Genomic DNA, 19363 nt, shown 5'->3' on the forward strand with positions numbered 1-19363 from the left:
CCTCAATTAAGACTGAAATTGGAACTCTTTGTCAAATAAGACATTTTTGTGCTGAACCCTGTGTTTAAAAATATAGGGGTATATTCACTAAGCGCTGATACACAGTGTTTTTATTTTGTGTCTGATTAGATGTTTTAAAACTTGGGAAGGTTTTTAATGTATCTAGCAGCTTTTTAAATTTATTTTCTTGTGGATATTTGAGTGTGGGGCACTGTTCCAGAAATTCCACCATACTACTTTTTATTATGCGCTCTCTATACTGTGTTTTTATTTTTTATGGCGCCAAGGAAGTTCCCCCCACCCCTTTTTGTGTCATTTTTGGAAATTGCTATAAATTAGATTTTTCTGCCTCCTTTTGGAGCAACAGCATAAAACAATTGCAATAAGTATCATGAAGACATGGAATTCTGCGCATAAAGAGCTTATTATGGCAGATTGGATTGAGGCCCAATTCAAAATAAAGTCACACTGGGTTTGATCAAAATCATGGCACATGATGACAGGGCTGCCATCAGAAATTTTGCGGCCCCTAACACAGCTCAGGGTCTGGGAGCCCGCCTCCAAATCCGCCCACAAGGAAGCAGTGTTTGTAGAGTAGATACAGGGTGTGTGTTTTGTGGATGCAGTGTGTGTTTGAGGGCGTGTTAGTGCATGTGTACTGGATGCAATGTATATGTGTGTGTGTGTGTATATATATATATATATATATATATATCTATATCCAATGTTCTTTGCACTCATGCTTTCAGTATTTCAATGCCGGGTGCAAAACACCTGGGCTCCAAATCATGTAGGTATCAATTAAGTTGGCTGCACTCCGGACTTTAAAACTTAAATTCTTTATTAAATCCTGGGACTTTCCTCAGGATCAAAACACACAAGACCTATTGTGTGTATTGATCCTGAGGAAAGTCCCAGGAAGGACTGAAACGTCGATCATTTTAAATTTGATTTAATAAAGAATTGAAGTTTTAAAGTCCGGAGTGCAGCCAACTTCATTGATACCTATATATATATATATATATATATATATGTGTGTGTCCTGATGAAAGTTCCAAGCTAGGAACTGAAACATTGACTGATTTGTGACAATAAATCATTGTTCTGTTCAAATCCAGGCGTGCCGGTAATTTTCTACTTTTTATATATATACACATACATACATACACACACACATACTTTGAATGTAAGCATGTTTTTGTATGGTGTATGTATGCAGGTGCGCATTTGTGTGTAGGTTATACACTTCCACGCACACTGATACTCAGACACATGCACTAACACACAAGCAAATACACAGACACACAGATACACACACATATATACCCACACAGACACACATACTTAAACGACCTACAGGCATACGTACTGACACACAGACACGTATTAATATACATGCAGACACACATTCTGACTGACATACGTACATACTAACACACCCATGCAGCTCATATTTCAGCCACCCTCCTGTTTCTTACCTTTTCCTTGCTGTGGCTGATGGCAGTCGGTGTGGTCTCTCCCTCTTCATGGCCTGGCTGTCTCTTCTCTTTCCCACGTGGAGTGAGCTCGGAGGAAGTGACCGGCTGGTCACTTCCTCCCAGCACTGCTTGCAGATGACATTTTTAAAGGGGCCTGGTCACGCTGTTACACGGCCGCAGCACTGACCGGGCCCCTGAAGAAATGCTTGGGCCACCCGATGGGCCCTATCAGCATGCGGGCACTGGTACAGTTACAACCATCGTGGTTTTCACCCGCTGGTGGCGGGCCCTGCATGATGAATGTGTTTTCTTTTTCAGACAAAGTAATTCTATTTAAACAATGAGCAGGTTTATTTAGATTTGCTTTATTTTAACAGGTCTCTGAATGTCATTTCATAGTCAGTTTATTTAATAAAATTGTCCTTTGCACATTTATAAAAATGGCAGATTGATGCAAGATTGCTACTGTATGCAAATTCATTACAAAACCATTACAAAACAGTACTTTTGCATTACCATACTTAGACCACTAATATTTTTAAGTAAAAGAAATCTTATGACATTTTGTTTTGCTCTCCCCTTCCATAAAAGTTTATAACAGTTACAGCCATTAAATTTGTAAGAAAACATTATGGGCATTATGCAGCAGCTCCTTCTTTGTTCTGAGGTAGCAAGATCTTGGGTGGATGTGGGTAGTAACCGTCAGTGTCTGAGTTATTGCTTGAGAACCTGGTAAACTTATAGTCCAGAGACAAATCTGAAATATAAAAACACATTGCTATTAATTGTATGAAATATTTCAATTTTCCCTTCAAATAGATACATCCACAAACTAGCATATGAATAGACTACTAGCAAAATGGGTCGATGAATCCAAGCTCTGAGGACCTGCAGTAAACTATAAGACAACCACTCAGCTAATAACTGAGCAAATGTTAAAGGACAACGTTCACCTCAAAACTATTTTTAATAAAATAATCCCTTCATCAAGTATTGTAAAGGAAATCATTTTTTTTATATGATGTATATGTTGAAAATAAAAATAATTATAAAAACTCATCCCTAACTTTACCATATGACAGAATCATTCAGCCATACACATGCACCTTGGGTCAGACTGTGTTTAAAAAAGGTTAGTCTCTGTGTTTTGGGCTTTTTTTGTGTAGGGTGTTTAGTGTGGAAGATCACATATACTAACTGGTGGTTTTCAAACACTGTATGACCCTAGCAGAATCAGGGCCGGCCTTAGGGGTGTGCGAGCTGTGCGGCCGCACAGGGCGCCATGGAGCAGGGGGCGCCGTGCGGCCGCACAGCCGGCCGGGATTTAAAAAGTTTTTTTTTAAATTTGCGGCGGGGGCGGAGCTTACCGTGCGGCGGGGGCGGAGCTAAAAGCGCCGGAAAAATGATGCAGGGGAAGCAGGAAGGAGTCCCTGCTTCCCCACCAAACAGTCACCAGGAGCTGCACTGCCTCCACAATGAACTCCACAGGTAACTGTGATTGTCAGGTGAGTGTGACTCTCTGCCTGTGTGTATTACTGTCTGTGTGTGTATGACTGTCTGCCTCTGTGTGTCTGTGTGTATGACTGTCTGTGTGTCTGTGTGTATTACTGTCTGTGTGTGTGTGTGTGTGTATGACTGTCTGCCTCTGTGTGTGTATTACTGTCTGTGTGTGTGTGTATGACTGTCTGCCTCTGTGTGTCTGTGTGTATGACTGTCTGCCTGTGTGTGTCTGTGTGTATGACTGTCTGCCTCTGTGTGTGTATTACTGTCTGTGTGTGTGTATGACTGTCTGCCTCTGTGTGTGTATTACTGTCTGTGTGTGTGTATGACTGTCTGCCTGTGTGTGTGTGTGTATGACTGTCTGCCTGTGTGTGTCTGTGTGTATGACTGTCTGCCTGTGTGTGTCTGTGTGTATGACTGTCTGCCTCTGTGTGTGTATTACTGTCTGTGTGTGTGTGTATGACTGTCTGCCTCTGTGTGTCTGTGTGTATGACTGTCTGCCTGCATAGGCGTGCGCACGGGGTGTGCCGGGTGTGCCTGGGCACACCCTAATCCCCGCAGCACGCCTATGTATTGAGACCGGCAGGGGAGATCTCAGGATCTCCGCTGTCTGCTTATGCAGAGCCGGCGCTATCCGAGCGCCGGCTCTGCTCTCAGCCTCCCTCCCAACCGACCCACAGGCAGGGAGGGAGGCAGGAGAGGACCGGCGGAGCTCTTGCCAGCAGCTCCGCCGGGTTCCTCTCGCGAGATTTGAGCGTTGCCGCAGCAACGCTCAAATCTCGCGAGAGTGAACTCTAGCCCCGCAGGGTAGAGTTCACTCTCCACTGGACTACCAGGGATGGCGGTAGCATGGTCCCCCCTCCCTACATAAGGTAACAAGGGAGGGGGGATATTAACTAAACGGCACCTCACCTCCACTGGACCACCAGGGAAGGCAGCAGGAACACGAATCCCCCCTCCCTACATAAGGTAAGAAGGGAGGGGGGATATTGAGTCATGTACCCCCACCTCCACCCCCCACAATCACCCACACACATACAGCACACACACCCACACACACACACACAGCACCTACACACATACAGCACCTTCACACATACAGCAACCTCACACAGCACACACACACACATACAGCACCTTCACACATACAGCACCCTCACACAGCACACACACACACATACAGCACCTTCACACATACAGCACACACATACAGCACCCACACACACAGCACACACACATACAGCACCCACACACACATACAGCACCCTCACACAGCGCAAACACACACATACAGCACCCACACACACAGCACCTACACACATACAGCACCCTCACACAGCACACACACACATACAGCACCCTCACACAGCACACACACACATACAGCACCTTCACACATACAGCACACACATACAGCACCCACACACACAGCACCTACACACATACAGCACACACACATACAGCACACACAGGACCTACACACATACAGCACTCACACATACAGCACCCACACACACATACAGCACCCACACACATACAGCACCCTCACACAGCGCAAACACACACATACAGCACCCACACACACAGCACCTACACACATACAGCACCCTCACACAGAGCACACACACACATACAGCACCTACACACATACAGCACACAAATACAGCACCCACACACACAGCACCCCCACCCACATACAGCACACACACACATACAGCGCCCTTACACACACACACGGCAGTGTGTGTGTGTAAATAAATATATATACACACACATACATATACACGCGGCGTGTGTTTGTGCTTTAGGGTGCACACCCTAATGCAATAGGCTACGCACGCCTATGTCTGCCTGTGTGTGTCTGTGTGTATGACTGTCTGCGTGTGTGTGTGTGTATGACTGTCTGCCTCTGTGTGTGTCTGTGTGTATGACTGTGTGTGTGTGTCTGTGTGTATTACTGTCTGCCTCTGTGTGTGTCTGTGTGTATTACTGTCTGTGTCTGTGTGTATGACTGACTGTCTGCCTGTGTGTGTCTGTGTGTGTGTGTGTGTGTGTGAGACTGTCTGCCTTTGTGTGTCTGTGTGTGTGTGTGTGTATGGCCATCTGACTCTGTGTGTGTGTGTGTGTCACATACAACCAATACACACATATCACACACTGTTAATACACCCATTACAAATATCACACATAGCATACATATCACACACAGTCATCACACCTACTATCACATACACAGACAACACAAACATTACAGCATACATGGATGACGGGGGGGGGGGGGGGGGGCATCTAAATGCCTAAGGCCGGCCCTGAGCAGAATGCATATGATTGAAAGATCATGTCAAACACAAAGTAAGGATGGGTATTTAAAAATCTATTTCCTTTCAAAACTTGAAAAAAGGATTACTATATTAAAATAGTATTGTGCTGACAGTTGTCTTTTAAACAGGCTATTTGGTGTGGGCCCCATTTAAGTACACACCAAACAACACTAACGGCTGCAAGCGTATAATTAACAAATGGAGCCCCCTTATGCATGTTATTCTAAGGTTCCATAGTTGCAAACATCATCAAATTTGGTACGACTCCACAGGCTTTGGGCCCTGTACAGCAGGTCTGGATTTTCATCATGTGTTCAACTTACGAAGACATAAAATGTAGTGAAATTAAATGTGTATGGGGTATTCCAGGGTAATTCCACCCAAACAGGATAACGGTAACAGTATAAGCACAGTAATGACATGTCCCTGATGCGGATTTGAGCACCATGATGTGAATTACATCACCATCCTTTCCAAGTGTCCCTGTTTAGGGCACAAATTCCTCTGCCCCTCTTTTATACGTACTGGATATTGTTGGTGTGTCTGAGTGTAGAGCTCCACAGCAACAATACTCAAAATAATGTGTCTTTAACCCCTTAAGGACCAAACTTCTGGAATAAAAGGGGATCATGACGTGTCACACATGTCATGTGTCCTTAAGGGGTTAAACTACAATAAATGTATTTAGAAATCAGTCAGTGTAAATAAGATACATTAGTCCTGTTTTAAATTACATTTTAGTTGAATAACTTGGGGTATTAGTAAGTGACCTAAAATTTCTAAGGACAGCCCCACGCATCCTCACATCCACACTTACACCCCTTAAAGTGTCCTTTGTCCATTTGTGGGAAGTACGCTTTACTGGTAAATCCCACTGGTTTAAGGGTACACTAAATAAATCTTATCTTTGAAGCAGAAACTTGGTAAAAAAAAAAAAAAAAAAATATATATATATATATATATATATATATATATATACCGTATATATTCGAGTATAAGCCGACCCGAATATAAGCCGAGGCCCCTAATTTTATCCCAAAAAACTGGGAAAACGTATTGACTCGAGTATAAGACTAGGGTGGGAAATGCAGCAGCTACTGGTAAATTTCTAAATAAAATTAGATCCTAAAAAAAATATATTAATTGAATATTTATTTACAGTGTGTGTATAATGAATGCAGTGTGTGCGTATGTGTGTGTGTATGAGTGCAGCGTGTGTGTATGAGTGCAGTGTGTGTATGAGTGCAGTGTGTGTGTGCATGAATGCAGTGTGTGTGTGCATGTGCAAGGATATTTGCCGCCGTAGGCAAAACATTTTTTGCCGCCCCCTCCCCCCCCCATATGTCCTGACTTCCCCTCCTCCTCCCTCAGTGGTCCTTACCTCCCCACCCCCGTGTTCCTTCACTCCCCCCCCCAGTGGTCCTGACTCACCCCTCCCCTAGTGGTCCTTACCCTCCCCTCCCCTAGTGGTCCTTACTTCCCCCTCCCCTCCCATAGTGGTCCTTATCCCACCCCCTCCCTCTCATAGTGGTCCTTATCCCCCTTCTCCCTCCCATAGTGTTCCTTATCCCCCCCCATCCCTCCCATAGTGGTCCATATACCCCCCCCTCCCTCCCATAATGGTCCTTATACCCCCCCCTCCCTCCCATAGTGGTCCTTATCCCACCCCCTCCCATAGTGGTCCTTATACCCCCCCTCCCTCCCATAGTGGTCCTTATACCCCCCTCCCTCCAATAGTGGTCCTTATCCCCCTCCCTCCCATAGTGGTCCTTATCCCCCTCCCTCCCATAGTGGTCCTTATCCCCCCCCTCCCTCCCATAGTGGTCCTTATACCCCCCTCCCTCCCATAGTGGTCCTTACCCCCCCCCCCCCCTCCCTCCCATAGTAGTCCTTACCCCCCCCCTCCCTCCCATAGTGGTCCTTATACCCCCCTCCCTCCCATAGCGGACCTTATACCCCCCTCCCTCCCATAGTGGTCCTTAACCCACCCCCTCCCTCCCATAGTGGTCCTTATACCCCCCGCCCCCCTCCCATAGTGGTCCTTATACCCCTTTTTTTTTTTATTATTAATTTTTTTTTATTATTTTATTTCTTATTTTATTTATATATTTTTTTTTCGTCCCCCCTCCCTGCTTGATATATGGCAGGGAGGGGGGCTCTCCTTCCCTGGTGGTCCAGCATTGGTAGTTCAGTGGGGGGGAGAGGGGGGCTGGCAGAGCTGTACTTACCTTTCCTGCAGCTCCTGTCAGCTCTCTCCTCCTCCGCGCGGTCTATGCAGCTTCCTCTGTCAGCTCCCAGTGTAAGTCTCGCGAGAGCCGCGGCTCTCGCGAGACTTACACTGGGAGCTGACCGAGGTGCTGAACGGACCGCGCGGAGGAGGAGAGAGCTGACAGGAGCTGCAGGAAAGGTAAGTACAGCTCTGCCAGCCCCCCTCTCCCCCCAGTCTGTATTATGGCAATGCAAATTGCCATAATACAGACTCTGACTCGAGTATAAGCCGAGTTGGGGTTTTTCAGCCCAAAAAATGGGCTGAAAAGCTCGGCTTATACTCGAGTATATACGGTATATATACAGGTGATACTTGAAAAATGTGAATATTGTGCAAAAGTTCATTTATTTCAGTAATGTAACGTAAAAGGGGAAACTAATATATGAGATAGACGCATTATATGCAGAGCAAGATAGTTCAAGTCGTGATTTGTCATAAGTGCGATGATTATGGCTTACAGCTCATGAAAACCCCAAATCCACAATCTCAGTAAATTAGAATATTACATGCAATCAATAAAACAAGGAGTGTACATAGAACAATATCGGACCTCTGAAAAGTATAAGCATGCATATGGACTCAGTACTGGGTTTGGGCCCCTTTTGCAGCAATTACTGCCTCATTGCGGCGTGACATGGAAGCTATCAGCCTGTGGCACTGCTGAGGTGTTATGGAAGACCAGGATGCTTCAATAGCGGCCTTCAGCTCTTCTGCATTGTTCGGTCTCATGTCTCTCATCTTTCTCTTGGCAATGCCCCATAGATTCCTATGGGGTTCAGGTCAGGCGAGTTTGCTGGCCAATCAAGCACAGTAATCCCACGGTCACTGAAAAAGGCTTTGGTGCTTTTGGCAGTGTGGGCAGGTTTCCTCCTGGAAAATGAAGTCAGCATCCCCATAAAGCTCGTCTGCAGAAGGAAATATGAAGTACTTCAAAATCTCCTGGTAGACGGCTGCGTTGACCCTCGACTTAATGAAGCACAGTGGACCAACACCAGCAGATTTCATGGCTCCCCAAATCAACACAGACTGTGGAAATTTCACACTGGACTTCAAGCATTTTGCAGTGTGTGCCTCTCCATTCTTCCTCAAGACTCTGGGTCCTTGGTTTCCAAATGAAATGCAAAAGTTGCACTCACCAGAAAAGAGGACTTTTGGACCAGGTCTGTTTTTCTTTAGCCCAGGTAAGACACTTCTGACGTTGTTTGTTGTTCAGGCGCGGCTTGACAAGAGGAATATGACATCTGAAGCCCATGTCCAGGACCCGTCTGTGTGTGGTGGCTCTTGATGCACTGACTCCAGCCTCAATCCACTCCTTGTGAAAGTCCCCAACACTTTTGAATGGCCTTTTCCTGGCAATCCTCTCCAGGCTGCGGTCATCCCTGCTGCTTGTGCACCTTTTTCTTCCACACTTTTCCCTTCCACATAACTTTCTATTAATGTGCTCTGATACAGCACTTTGGGAACATCCAACTTCCTTCGCAATTACCTTTTGAGGCTTTCCCTCCTTATGGAGGGTATCAATGATGGTTTTCTGCCCAACTGTCAGGTCAGCAGTCTTCCCCATGATTGTGATTCCTACTGATCCAGACTGAGAGACCATTTAAAGGCTCAGAAACCCTTTTCATGTGTTATGGCTTACTTAGCTGATTAGAGTGGGACACTGTGAGCCTAGAATCTTGCACCTTTTCACAATATTTTAATTTACTGAGATTGTGGATTTGGGATTTTCATGAGCTGTAAGCCATAATCATCACACTTATGACAAATCACGGCTTGAACTATCTTGCTTTGCATGTAATCCATTTATCTCATATATTAGTTTCCCCTTTTACGGTGCATTACTGAAATAAATGAACTTTTGCACATTCTAATTTTTCGAGTATCACCTGCATAGCAATGCACTACTGCAAAATGCTGGTTAAAACCCCCCAAAACCAAAACAAAAAGAACAAACAAACTGTTAAAAGTAACAAAATAAATAGACTCATTTTTATGAGATTATGAAGATGCTAGTGAAACAGATTATTTTTCTCATAGGGAAGCCAGTGATTGGACCATTTTGCCATTATACACCACACACGCCTACAAAATCCAGCGCACTCACTCATTCACTAAACAGCTCATTCACGTAGGAAATACTTCCTCCTGGGACTCTCTGCAGGTCAAGGCTAAATAGGGTTCTGGAATAAGGCACCTGTGACAGGGAGGGAAGCAAAACCAAGGAGTTTTTTTCTGGACTCCCAAATATATAAATGAAACCAAAAGGGCTGCACTCACCTGAACATGCATACATTATAGGGTGCTGCTGGGGCCAATTAACACAACATATCTGCTTTGACCCGCAGAGGGTCTCATGAGAGCAGTCATTAGGCTGCTAGAGTAGGACCTGACAAAAATTGGGTATATTGACGTTGTGGCAGGCTTATTCAATGTATGATCATATACTGTAACTAAACCCCCATTATTTTTTGCCTAGGTGGGGAGCTTTTAAATAAAATTATTACATTCTGTGAACTTAAAATCGCTGTATAGTAAAGAGTGCGCTGGATTTTGTATGTTGTATAAATTGGCCCCAGCAGCACCCTATAATGTATGCATGTCCAGGTGAATGCAGCCCTCTTGGTTTCATTTATTTATATATATTTTATAATCCAGTTTCAACACAAACTAGATAGATAAATAATAAACTTGTAAATAAAACTAGAAAAGACAGCATTTGATACCTTTCTCATACAGTTTGCTTGAATAGGTACGATACAATGGTACGGTACATAACAACTTACCTACGATTGCCTTAATGCTTGGGATTGTCATTGTGCTGTAATTCCTTATACTAGCACAGCACCATGTAATATACGGTGTTTCCTGTGCACTCTTCCCATCTGTGATCGTGTCAGCAAAATATGACCCCCACTTTTTTGATACAAAATATGGCTCCGGAGGCTGAAGGCTCTGCAACAACATTAAAATTAATTCAAGACACTTAAATCTTTTCAATCTTTGCAACTAAAACGAGTATAACACAAATGTTAGTAGTAATTACTAAGATTTTTAGAAACATAATTTATACATAGGAAACCTTTTTGAAAAACTGGTAAAACAGGAACAAAACTGACAATTATTATGTCATTACGATGTCATTTAATGCTATGTCATGTAATGCTAAGTAGACCTTGGGGGTCTTGCTGACACTGTGGAACAGTGTACCAGGCTGGAAAGGGAGCAACATAATTCTTATATTTACCAATCGTGTTATTTTAGAATTTAAAGGGCTACGGGGGAAGGCAGAGACTCTTACCTTCAGGGGTTAAACTGTTTAGAGAATGGTTTAACCCCAACGTTCCCTCCAGGACTGATCTCAACTTCACTCCAGGTGGCATCTGGCTTCTGAATTGAAATCACAAAACTGGCTTGAAAAAGGTAGTTTTTTTTTTTTCAAGACCGTTGTGTGAATGGGGAGTCACTGATTAGCTGAGAGCGTAAGTGGACCGCTCTTAGCCAATCGGTGATGCCACTGCCCAGCGGCACTCAGCACCTAAAAATTGGTAGTGGAGCAGAGAATAGCAGCAGCTATCAGCAACTGATATTCATCTCTTTTTTAAATCTATTTTTCATTAACTGTAGTGTTCCCCTGTAGCACTTTCAAGTGGGTGTGAGGGTGTGTGTCAATGCGAGTATTTATATGTGAAATTGTATATGTGTATGTCAGAGTGTGTCAAATGTGTGCCCATCCCTTAAATAGATCATATAATCATATTACATGATCTATTATAGTAGATTAAATTTACCATAGATACCCTGATGCATAAATACATAATTGCTCACATAAAAAAATGATATATTGTAAAATATTTAGATATAAACTGCCCTCTAGCATCTCCATGTCCCCAGCTTTGTGGGTATTCATCTGCCCTGCTTGGGGACACTTCCCCAAACTTCCTTCATACTGCCAGCATGTTCATGTTTGAACTGATATTTCCTATCCAGTGTTAACAGTGTCAGCTCAAAAACTGTTTGCTATGCTTGCAAAGCAGAAGGACTGCCTGTGGGGCAGGGTCTCTCCTGCTCTCCCAGTATATTAAAATGTGTGTATTATATATAAACATTAATATACCTACTCTACTTACACATTTATCAAAATCCATACCTATATATCTATCTCTAAATATCTATTTATAAACACTGCGGTGAGTTTCTCTTTCTTCTGGGGTTATATTTTGGTGCATTTTAAGCTGTTCGTAATGTATTTGTTTTGTTGATCCTGATGAAAGCTCAGAACTTGGGCTGAAACGTTGATTTTTTTAAAGATTCTTCAATAAAGAACTGATTTTACTTCAAAAAGACCGTGAGTGCTAGCCCATATTTATAGTTTGTATTTATAAACATATTTTTTATATATATATGTATATATATATATACATATATATATATATATATATATATATATACACACACACACACGCATACACTTGTACAGTGCTCTTATTCAGATTGCTTTACAAAATGTAGCTAGTAAGCACAGAGAGGATTGTGGTGGGATGTGTAGTTAAACCTACTGTTGCAAAAGGAACAGACATCCCAGTCCCTAATCTAACCTTTGCAGTACTTTTACAAAAAAAAGTCTGTGTTTGCTTTCTTTCTTCGGAGAATTGAGCAAAAGTAGTGAAATGGGGTTATAAACGTTCTCATTCTTTTTAATTAACATGAACAGTGAACATTACAGCACAAGGGAGGAGAGTAAGAAATGTATTTAGACCGTTTTCCACGTCCAGGATTCACACACTTATTTGGAAAGAGAATAATCTATTTACTTATTCCAGTATGATAGAAAACATTAAGTCCAGAGACACTACATAAGGAAGAGCCATTGTTATAAAACATCTAAAAAACAAAAGTGGAATTTCCACTTCGTATAATCCACAGAACATCACACAAAAAATGTTTAATCTGAGTCTATGCAATGAATGAAAAACAGATTATGTCATAAAATTATCTTGCCCACATTGTGATTTAACAAATAGTCACAGCACGCAATAATTTGGGAATGTAATAAATATTTTCTCAGTGTAATTCAATGAATGTTTTTTCATTTCCTAAAATTCTAAAATAACATTGATTCTTACTATCAAATAGTCACTGCTTTCATAGATATTTCCATTGCTTGAGTAAAGTTATATTTAGATGAACATTTCCTTATAATTATTATGTGCATAATTAACTTTTTAGCAGTCTAAAATTGGAGAGATCAACAGGAAACGGAGCAAGTTTACTTTCGTACAAACTGTCTGTCTAGCTCATAGACACATACTTGTTTTCATTGATGCCAGCGGTTGCACATGATCTCATAACGTATAAAGTATATTGAAAGGGACACTATAGCCACCAAAATAACTTAATGAAGCAATTTTAGTGTACTGACTGCACCTGCAGTCTCACTGCTCAATTTCCGGCTGTTTAGGAGTTTAATCACGTTGTTTATGTAATCCTAGTCACACCTAACTACATGGGACTTGCACAGTCTTCCTAAACACTTCTTATACTGAGAGATCTAATGTTTAAACTTCCTTTATTGCACATTCTGTTTAATTTAGAATTTCATATCTCCTGCACTGTTCATAGCTTGTTAGATGTTGCAGGAGGAGCCTCCTCTGTGTGATTACAGTTCCACTTACAGGGCTTACAAATAAACATACTTTATTTTGTTGACTGGCGCTTTATGCTTTCCACCCTACAGATTATGAGATTCAGTTAATCTTTCTGCAAATGGGTGCATGCTCTTTCAGCATTGATACGGACAGTGAATGGCATCCGCCAGGGATACCTGCTCTCCCCCTCCCACTAGTGTTAACATTGGAACCCTTCTTGGAAGCAATTAAACATCATCAGTCAATCCATGTATTTCGATGTGCTGGATCTGAACATAAGGTCTCGGCATATGCTGTTCTATGTTCAACAACCTTAAATATCGTTTCCGAACATCATAAGGGAATTTCACATATATGGCAATCTCAGCAAATTTAAACAAAATTGGGAAAAATCAGAAGCACTAAATGTGAGTTCCTCAGCAGGATTTGGACCAATTTCAGATTTGTTGGTGTAGAGACCACATTAAATATCTGGGGATCTTAGTCCCAGAAGAATTTAAAAGCCTATACCAACTTCCAACCACTATTGACTCGCCTCATGTCTGACCTCTTTATATGTCCCCTCTCCACCCTTTGACACTCCCCCCTTTTTGTTTCTTCATGATGTTATGTCTCTCTCTCAATCTCTCCCACTCCACCACCTCTACTATTGGATTGTTCTTTATTTATTCCTTTTCAATGGTCTAGATCTGTGGTTTGACGCTTCTTTTGAAAGAAGGTGGTAGTGAAGGCACTATTCAGGGACCACCATTAGCTCATAGCACCAGAGAGTGGGGTTACAATGTCCATAGGAGTCAGAAGCAAGACCCATTTTGGAAGTAGTAGAGAGAGAGACAAACAGCAGCAGCTTCTGGACCCTGACAAGCGCATAATGCATTTTTTCTCTCTTATAAAAAAAAATAAATATATATATATATATATATATATATATATCCAAGAGAAGGGAGGGGAAATAACTGACAGTTATGTAAGACAGCACTATGCTGGCAGTCACTAATAGTTTAATAAATCCTGCTCCACAATGTATAGTGTAGGCTCAGGTGCCCAGTGCCCACCTCTTCTTTAAAGTGCTCAGTCACTATACAGTTGAGACACTCATGCTGTGGCTGGTTGAATAGTTATGAAGTTTCACACTACAAGACTGGGGCCATGATTCTGATTCTGATTAAATATGTAATAATTACTGCTTCTGACACCTCATAGGGTCATTTAGATTTTGACAGTTTTTTTTCTCACTCTTGGTTATTTACTGTTCTTATTTGTACTATGCTTGTACCTTCAAATCATGGAACACACTAGGCATTACTCACAGGTTGGTATTACTGATTCTACACTCATTAGCCATAACATTAAAACCACGGACAAGTGAAGTGAAAAACATTGTTATATCATTACAATGTCACCTGTCAAGGGGTGGCATATATTAGGCAGCATGTGAACAGTCAGTTCTTAAAGTTCATGTGTTGAAAGTAGGAAAATGGGCAAGTTAAAATATCTTGGTCACTTTGACAAGGGCCAGGTAGTGATAGCTAAACGACTGGGTCAGAGCATCTCCAAAATAGCAAGTCTTGTGGGGCATTCCCTGTATGCAGTGGCTAGTACCTACCAAAAGTGGTGCAAGTTAGGACAACTGGTGAACCAACATCAGGGTCAAGGGTGCCCAAGGCTCACTGATGCATGTGAGGAGCAAAGGATAGTGCGTCTGGTCCGATCACATAGAAGAGCTCCTATAACTCAAATTGCTGAAACAATTAATGCTGGCCATGATAGAAAGGTGTCAGAACATACAGTGAATCGCAGTTTGCTGCATATGGGGTTGTCTAACTGCAGATCGGTCAGAGTGTCCATGTCCCAATTGAAAGCGCCTTCAAAGGGGACATGATCACCAGATCTGCTCAATAGAGCAATGGAAGAAGATTACCTGGTCGGCTGAATCACACTTTCTTTCAGATCAGGCGGATGGTTCTATGTGCATCTGCAGCAGGATGCACTATGGGAAGAAGGGAGGCAGTGTTTTGCTCTGGGCAATGTTTTCTGCTGGGAAACCTTGGTTCCTGGCATTTATGTTGATGTTACTTTGACACGTACCACCTACCTAGATATTGTTTCAGACCAAGTACACCCCTCCATGGCAAAAGTGTTTCCTGATGGAAGTGGCCTCTTTTAGAATAATAATGCACCCTGCCACACTGTCATGTTCCTCAAACCATTCCTGAATAATTCTTGGTGTTGCCTTGACCTCCAAATTCCCCAGATCTCATCTGTGGGATGTGCTAGAACAAAAAACCCAATCCATGGATTGGATTAGCCCCAACTTGCAACTTGTAGGACTTAAAGGATCTACTGCTAATGTCTTGGTGCCAGATACCACAAGACACGCTCAGAGATCTTGTAAAGGGCATGCCTCAATGCATCAGAGCTGTTTTGGGAAGCCAAGGGGGACCTACGTGATATTGGGCAGGTAGTTTTACTGTTGTGGCTGATTAGTATATATTATTACATATGCTGCATGTTTTATTGTTACCGTGTTTTCTTTTCTTTTTAACTTATGCATTATGAAATTATATTAATGGTATGCAATGCCATTGCTAATTTTTCTCCTATTTAGCTTTATGACTCTTGTATTTGTGCCAATCTTATGTATTATGTGCAATGCATTGTATCAATTGTCTGTCATCTGAAAAAACAAAAACCCTTAAGAAAAATTTAAAATTCTTTGTTGTTCTTTAAATGTCAAATATGGTAAATGTTGTAAGCACTACATGACATCTACTGTTTCTTGACAGGTAGTTGCCACCAGCATTGTACCTACCATTTCAAATACGTAGACAAAACAAATAATTAGCAATATTATATAGAAAATGAATGAAGTAAACTTATGCTAACAGTGCATTCCTGAATTTTTATAAAACCACAATCCATCAACATCTTAAAAGGACACGTATTCTTAAAGGAAACATCTGTAGAACTTCCTTACATCATACTTTCCTTTCTTCGTTAATGAGGATCCCAAATCAGTCATGTCTGGTTCATGGACCTCATCTCCTTCTAATTCCTCCAGTATGAGTACAGTCTCCCAATTGCTGTAGAGACGAGCGGAGAAAATATCTGATCGCATACTGTCCCCAAAGTACACGACCTACAACCAGAAAGTGCATGGGGAAAAAGGTTAATTTTAAAACATAAGCCTGGAAAATGATGTAAGTGTAATGCTGACTCACAATGAAATGTAGGGTGGAAATTAAAATATTAGTGCAGTGCTGCAGTTTTCAAGGATTTTTGTTTCAAACCATCACTCCAAGCACCATAACCACTAGAGCGTGCTGTAGTGCTGTAGTGATTATAGTGCCTGAAATGCCTTGACATCTCACCCCATTGTTAGTAGAGGTTTGGCTTATTACCTGGTGTCTGCTGGACACCGTTTTCCACCTCCACTAATGTCTACAGAGAGCTTGAAGCTCCTTCTGTTAACTCTACTGAACATTACCATGCAGTGCAAGACTAGCTGACTGGCTGCAAATGTCATCTGATCATACTCTCAGCCTTTGAGCTAGGCCCTGCACCACTATGTTAACCTCACACAGAGAGCTTCTGGTTCTCTGTCAGAAGTAGTAGAGGCAGAGTGTGGCACCCAGCAAATGGTTTGACTACATACAATGGAAAGGGGGTAGTGCAAGGGCACTCCTGGCACCATAACTACTATAACGTTATTTAGTGGTTATGTTTCTTGCACTGTTCCATTAATAATTTTTCCATGTTTTCTGAAGATTTAAAGTTATTTATGTGCAGCTAAGGCTTTTTTGTGCTATGCATAAAGTCCTAATAATTAATTTCCTTGTAGCCAAAGTTCTAGTTTGTTGTTGCGTGTAAATGTTAGTTATTAAGCTGGTAACTGGGAGGAGGAGGGGAATGGAAGAAACAGTTTTTAAACAACGGAGAGGACTTAGCGTGCAGCTGCATCCTACAGAGGTCTAATGCTTATTTCTGGGTGAGGTAACATGACACATTAGCAACAAAACTGGTTCTAATAGAGAACCAGCATTTATCGACATGTGTAGTAATAATACAAAATATTATTAAATTACTTTAGTGGGCCATGCAATAAAATACTTTAGATGTAAATGTATACGTTTTCATTTGTGCGCCAAGATACACATTGCAATCAACTAGGCAACACAGTGGAAAGCACTGAATATAAATTATGCAGTTTTTGTAGCAGAAATGCCTTTTTTTCCATGTTCCTCATTTATAAAACATATTCATGACATTTAATCATTAAAGAAAATTTCAGTCTCCTAAAGCAGCTTGTTGAAGTGCTTTATGGGTATGCAGCATGTCCAATTGTATATGAATAAAGTGTTGATTTCAAGAGAATAATTTCTAACATACTATTGTTTACTTACCTTGAGTTCTGGCTTTCTGGTTATTCTAGTTAAGAGGTTATATAGTTGTCTCCAGTTGCCCTGGGAGTACCAGCCTGGTTTCTCCAATGATGGCAATACATCTATTTCCACATCATTTTCTATAAATACACAAATGATAAAGATACATTTTTGTAAATTACAGATAGAAGGTCGAGAACTCACGATAATCACTGGACAGGGGCCCCTCACTGGCCATCTCCACATATAACAGTATCATCACCTCTGTCTTGAACGCTGTAGCCCCGCACCAAACATGCACCTCGAGGACAACACGCCCCCAACCGTGGCATACTAAATCAACATGCTACCTGCAAAGATGTTTCCGTTGTGCTGAACACTCCTGGAGGAAGTCTCCCACCCAGGCAGACTATCTCCATTATAGATTAATATTGTGTTCATACAGCACAGTCCTTGCCCTCGCCAAACAGTCATACTTTTCCTCTCTCATTAGTTCATGCACCCGCCATCCCAGGCGTCTGACACCTTTAACTCTCTTCTTCGCCCTGCTGTGGCCACCCCCCAAACTAACCTTACAGACGATAGCTTTGCATGCTACTTTACCGACAAGATTGAACAGCTAAGGAAATCATTTTCACCACCTTGCTGTTCTCTTTCTCAACCGCACATTGATCATGCCTTTCCTACCCTTTATACTTTTTCCCTGGCTACTGAAAAAGAGGTAGCTGCGCTTCTCCTTTCCTCTTGTCCCACCACTTGCCCTGCTCGATCCTGTCCCATCTCACCTTATCAGATATCTCTCCCCTTATCTTGTGCCTTCCTTAACACACATCTTCAACTGCTCTCTCTGCCAACGGTTTAGACATTAATGGCTGTGTGTTGAGTTATTTTTAGCAGACAGGAAATTTACACTGTTATACAGGCTGTACAATTACTACTTTACATTGTAGCAGAGTGTCATTTCTTCAGTGTTGTCACATGAAAAGATATAATAAAATATTTACAAAAATGTGGGGGTGTACTCACATTTGTGAGATACTGTATATATATATATATATATATATATATATACATATATATACATACACACATACAGTATGTCAGAAAAGTGAGTACACCCCTCACATTTTTGTAAATATTATATATATATATATATATATATATATATATATATATATGTATATATATAAAAATAAAATTGAAAAAGCCAATTCCAATACAATAGTATTGAATTAACAGCAAGCTGTCATTAGTACTGTGATTACCCCCCCCCCCTTTTTTAATTTCCATTATTTTTTAGCACATTTGTATTTTCCAATATTGCCATTACTATGGGTGCCCTCTCTTGTGGGGGAGGGTGCAAGGTTGGGGTGCTATAGGGGGGTATGTAACAATGGGAGAATGTATTTGTTACTAGTTAGCAGTGTTTGTGTATTAGGGATCTTCCTCACTAAGTAACACAGTGCATTTGCTATTCCCCTTTTTTATCTAGTATCCAGAGAAATGGCTGTCTCTTTATATCACAACTTAATAAAACTTCCCTTTCCACTCTAAACACTTAAAGCACTATTATAGCATTTTACAAAAAGTTCAGATATCAATAGAAATTAATAAAAATAGATTCATACCCCCTCCTCCTCAACTGTCAATCAGACAACCAGTTAAATGTGAATTAAACAAAGTGTAAATTTAAAGGGATATTCCACTGCCCAATTATTGTCGCAGCTCAGGATTTGCAGACAATCCCCTTATATGAAGTTTGAAAGCA

At 41.6% G+C, this 19363-nt stretch overlaps 1 protein-coding gene across 1 annotated transcript in view; it reads right to left on the reverse strand.

Annotated features, from left to right (window-relative positions):
- Nucleotides 1-1823: 1823 nt before the first annotated feature.
- The window catches only part of NT5DC1 (5'-nucleotidase domain containing 1), a 396716-nt gene continuing 379176 nt past the window's right edge, over nt 1824-19363 (reverse strand). The window contains exons 10-13 of the mRNA XM_063441282.1: nt 17617-17735; nt 16191-16352; nt 10352-10520; nt 1824-2235 (exon numbers count right to left, since the gene is read on the reverse strand). Of these exons, the coding sequence (XP_063297352.1) occupies nt 2117-2235; nt 10352-10520; nt 16191-16352; nt 17617-17735 (569 nt within the window). The 3' untranslated portion in view covers nt 1824-2116. The remainder of the gene's footprint in view (nt 2236-10351; nt 10521-16190; nt 16353-17616; nt 17736-19363) is intronic.

The sequence above is a fragment of the Pelobates fuscus genome, chromosome 2, assembly GCF_036172605.1.
Source record: "Pelobates fuscus isolate aPelFus1 chromosome 2, aPelFus1.pri, whole genome shotgun sequence".
NCBI classification, from domain to species: domain Eukaryota; kingdom Metazoa; phylum Chordata; class Amphibia; order Anura; family Pelobatidae; genus Pelobates; species Pelobates fuscus.